The 3,794-nt window shown below is 42.3% G+C and overlaps 1 protein-coding gene across 2 annotated transcripts; it reads right to left on the bottom strand.

Moving 5' to 3' along the window:
• Window positions 1–2,395, bottom strand: hax1 (HCLS1 associated protein X-1). 2 transcript variants are annotated; one of them, XM_010741654.3, is made up of 7 exons: window positions 2,228–2,395; window positions 1,492–1,748; window positions 1,145–1,368; window positions 992–1,052; window positions 770–903; window positions 520–634; window positions 1–430 (listed from the first exon to the last, which is right to left on the bottom strand). In XM_010741654.3, exons 1-7 carry the CDS (start codon window positions 2,290–2,292, stop codon window positions 357–359), a joined length of 930 nt encoding a protein of 309 aa, XP_010739956.2. In that variant the 5' UTR covers window positions 2,293–2,395; the 3' UTR covers window positions 1–356. The 2 variants fall into 2 exon arrangements, with proteins under 2 accessions (XP_010739956.2, XP_027142083.1); XM_027286282.1 differs by lacking the exon at window positions 2,228–2,395 and adding an exon at window positions 2,122–2,221.
• Between the last annotated feature and the right edge of the window lie 1,399 nt (window positions 2,396–3,794).

Genomic DNA, 3,794 nt, shown 5'->3' with positions numbered 1-3,794 from the left:
TAAATATATTAATACTCTTTTATTGACATATCATACACTCACATCTGTACGTATCCTAAAGGACAATTCAAAAAATAAAATATACAGCTGATTAGTGCCTGATGTGATTAAAAAAAAAAGAAAAAAAAAAAGTCAAAGTCACTAGTCTTCAGGACTGGCAGCTTCTACAGGTGTTTGGTCAGTTAGAAATCCCAGTGTCACCTTCATCATCGCAGAGACCCTAATCCAACACATTCATTTTGGCAACTGTAACTCATGCGAGTGTCCTGTCTGTATTTTTGTCTATCTTACAAATATGACTTAACTGAACAAAAGCCACAGTTAACCAGTCCAGACATTAAACATCACTTTACATCTTATTTAAACCCCCTGAAGAACCTGGAGAATAACGACTCATCGTCCCGCATGTCTGAAAACGGATGATGACCACCTGAAATAAAAACAAAAAAAAATCATCACGAATAGATCGAGCTACTAAATATTTTCTACTGTTAACTGAAAAACATCCACAACACTGACCAGGTGTGACAGGTCCAGTTTCTGGTCCCTCCGGGGTGCCAGGACCTCCTGAACGGGTCACTGTGGTCTCTTCTTTGCCTTGGCTGTCTCTAACGGTTCGCCTCTCCTCTACAGTCTGTCAGACAAACCACAAAAAAATACACAAATATATACATATATATTTATATGATCTGGTCTAAACTGGGCCACTGCCCTGAAACTATATCAACATATAATGAATAACTAAATAAATATAAGTTGTTTTTCTCACCCCGTCAGGTTTCACCACCTTGGTGACGGTGACTGACTGGAAGAAGGATCGGGTCCTGGGTTGGTTTGGTGCCTGACCAGCAGGTGGTGTCAGAATCTGATCCAGGCCTCCAGAAGACACTGCAGAGTCCAGATCTGAGGAGGAGAACGTGGGAAATCAGTTAGAAAATGAGGCAAAAATCATTCAAATGTCTACTACTGGAGAATTAAAAACATGTCCTACCTCTGTCTTCTTTGTACTCCTCTGGAGCTTCCTGTGGCCCCTTCCTCCAAATATCATTAAACTATTAAGAAAACACATAATAGTTGATACTAAAACATTAACCAGCACACGTTCAAACGTCTTGATGGAAAAAAAGAAAGACATCTCATTTACCTTTGAAAAAGGGGTCCAGCCATGAAATGGCGAGCTGGGAAACCCTGGTGACTCATGAGAAGGATGCTCATCATTTCGGGGCTCTCTGTACGGTCCTGCTTGGGGTCGTCGAGAGTCACTGTCAGGGGATTTGAGCATGAAGTCCCTCAGGGGGTTCCCGCTGGATCCTCCCTCACCCTTCTCTGCTCTGTCTTGAGACGGTGGCAGCATGTTGTTAGGAACACCTAGAACAAGAAGGAGACACAGACATGATGAGCCTTCATGTAAGTGCAAGTGTGTCCTACATGTGCTAGAAGAAGAGCGGTACAGGATGGTACAGTTCTGGGATGGCGGCTCAGGTTTCATACCCATGTGTCCAGTCTCTGGATGTCCTTCCCAACGGCCGAACTGAGAGAATATCTCCTCCATCTCTCTGAGGACGTGGCCAAACGCTTGAGGCTCCTGGATCTTCATCCCGTTGGGGCCCACGCTAAAGCCGAACCTCCAGGCACTGTCAAACGGGTCCTGCGGGTCCCCCCGGAAGCCGTCATAATAGGTCCCATCTTCGTCATCGTCGTCGTCGTCGTCGTCTTCATCATGAGTCATGGCATCGAAGAAGGGGTCCCTGATGATACATGACAGGGAGAAAATGGATGAGGATACGTGTCATGAAAACATGAAACAGATATGCATATTTAAAGACAGGAAGAGAGGGAGGGACTTGTCTTAAATATTATGAACATTGGAGTTCATTGGATGCAAAATTGGTAAACACCCTGAGAGCAGGATGACGTCAACAGCTGACTCTAAAATACCATAAAATACTAAAAAATGACTTTTTTGTCACAGTTAGAGCAGATACTGGTGTACAGGGACATACAGCTTACACTGAAAGTTTGACTTCGTGGGGGCTTTAATGTAAATTGAGTATGAAATATTGCTTTTGGTTCAGTGTCAGGTCAGGTCCCCTGTGCTCAGCCCGTCACACAAACACTAACCTTGTGACTGAAGCAGTTTTCATCACGCAGATACCAACAAGTCAGCAAACTTCAGTTAGCTTAGCTCAGCTCAGTGACAGCCGTATGTGTTGACTCTTTAACTTACCTTCGGCCATGATAATGGCCTCCGGGTACCCCGAAGAACCCGCGGAACAAGTCAAACACACTCATTTAAACACAGATCTGCTTCATAACTAAAGTGTGTCACCAGCGGAGATGTCAACACTGTCGTAAAGTGTTCTAGATACTTCAGAATGACGCAACCAGTCGTAACGATACTTTACCGTAAATGACGGAAGGAACGCGCAGGTGAAATGTCAGCCCACTCTGACGTGGATGTGTGTGACACGCTGATGCTGGGAGGTTTTAAACAACACCTTATTACCGTGTCAATAATAATTAAGAACATTTACACAATTTAAGGTAGTTTACAGGAATATTTCCATTGTTGCTAAAGTTTTTTTTTTTTTTACTACATATCATATCTACATATCATTTGAACGGAAATTGATTTACTTATTTACACTCCTCTGACTTACTTTATTTCGCAGATAAAGATTTTACATACAAAACACGGTCATCAAATATGGCCAACTGGTACTGAACAACCCAGCAGTGCATAAAACTCTGCTGCACCTCGACTGGCTCCAACGTTACAATACGGCTACATGTTAATGCATCAGTAATAAAGTGTAACATAATACTCATCTGCTGTATATATTTTTAATACTTCATGAGCAAATCACAATATATGTATATATATATCAATGTTTTGCTGATCATTTTTACTGATGGGTTTGTTTTTTTTAAACATAATGAAGTTTTTCTACAGCATGGTTTTACCTCTGCTTCAGTAAAAGCTCTTCACACTTGTTCCATCACTGCATGTTTGCTAAGTTAAACGGCCTGCTGTTTCCTAGCAACGGCGTTCCATCACTAAAACACGCGACATTAAACTCTGCTAACCGGATGTGTGCTATAAAAACACCAGATTTTATGACAGCCAATTGTGAAATGAATGAATGGATAAATATGGCATGCGGACTGCATACACGCAGGCGTTTATCTAGATGCAAACACCTTTTCATCAAACGGAGCTGAGCTGTTTTAATACTGATTATTCACCCAGCGTGCTCCTTTTCACTTCATGTCTGATCATCTAAAGCCTGAGCTACAATCTCTTATGAGGAAAACAAGACTAAGTTAATCTCCTGTCAGGACTGGCAGTGTGACTGCATGTGGACATGAATAATCACAATGAAGATCCACATTTGGCAGTTCATTCTTTAGGAAACGTAAATGGCATCTGGGTGACAGTCTAGAAATGTATCTAGTCTACCTGCTGAGCAGCTGTCAGTCACATAAAACACCTTGTGAACAAACAAAAAGCAAATGTCTGGAGTGCTGTGTTTGCAGTTTAATTTGGTAATGCTGATCCTCTGGAGTCTGTTAGATAACACAAACCAAACCTAAAGCCTCTGAGTCAGATGGTTTCGCTTGTGCCAAACACACGATGGCACAAGCGTCTTCTTCGTGTTTGTCAACTCATTGTTCCACCGATATCAAGTATCAGTGAGCGAACGTTTGAAACTGTCGGATGAAATAAAGGCCAGCCTTCAGTTACACACACACACAAACACTGGGCGTCAGTCAAACTGTTGGGAGGAGAGATG

The sequence above is a fragment of the Larimichthys crocea genome, chromosome XIII (genome assembly GCF_000972845.2).
Source record: "Larimichthys crocea isolate SSNF chromosome XIII, L_crocea_2.0, whole genome shotgun sequence".
Classification (NCBI taxonomy): Eukaryota; Metazoa; Chordata; class Actinopteri; family Sciaenidae; genus Larimichthys; species Larimichthys crocea.
Note: the sequence above shows the minus strand (reverse complement) of the source record. Positions and strands in the feature narration are given on the sequence as shown.

Coding starts and splice junctions, on each gene's coding strand:
- hax1 (XM_010741654.3), bottom strand. CDS start 2,292: ATGAGTGTGTTTGACTTGTTCCGCGGGTTCTTCGGGGTACCCGGAGGC. Junction 1,053..1,144: donor GCTGGACCCCTTTTTCAAAG/GTAAATGAGATG, acceptor TTTTCTTAATAG/TTTAATGATATTTGGAGGAA. Junction 904..991: donor GGAGTACAAAGAAGACAGAG/GTAGGACATGTT, acceptor TCTCCTCCTCAG/ATCTGGACTCTGCAGTGTCT.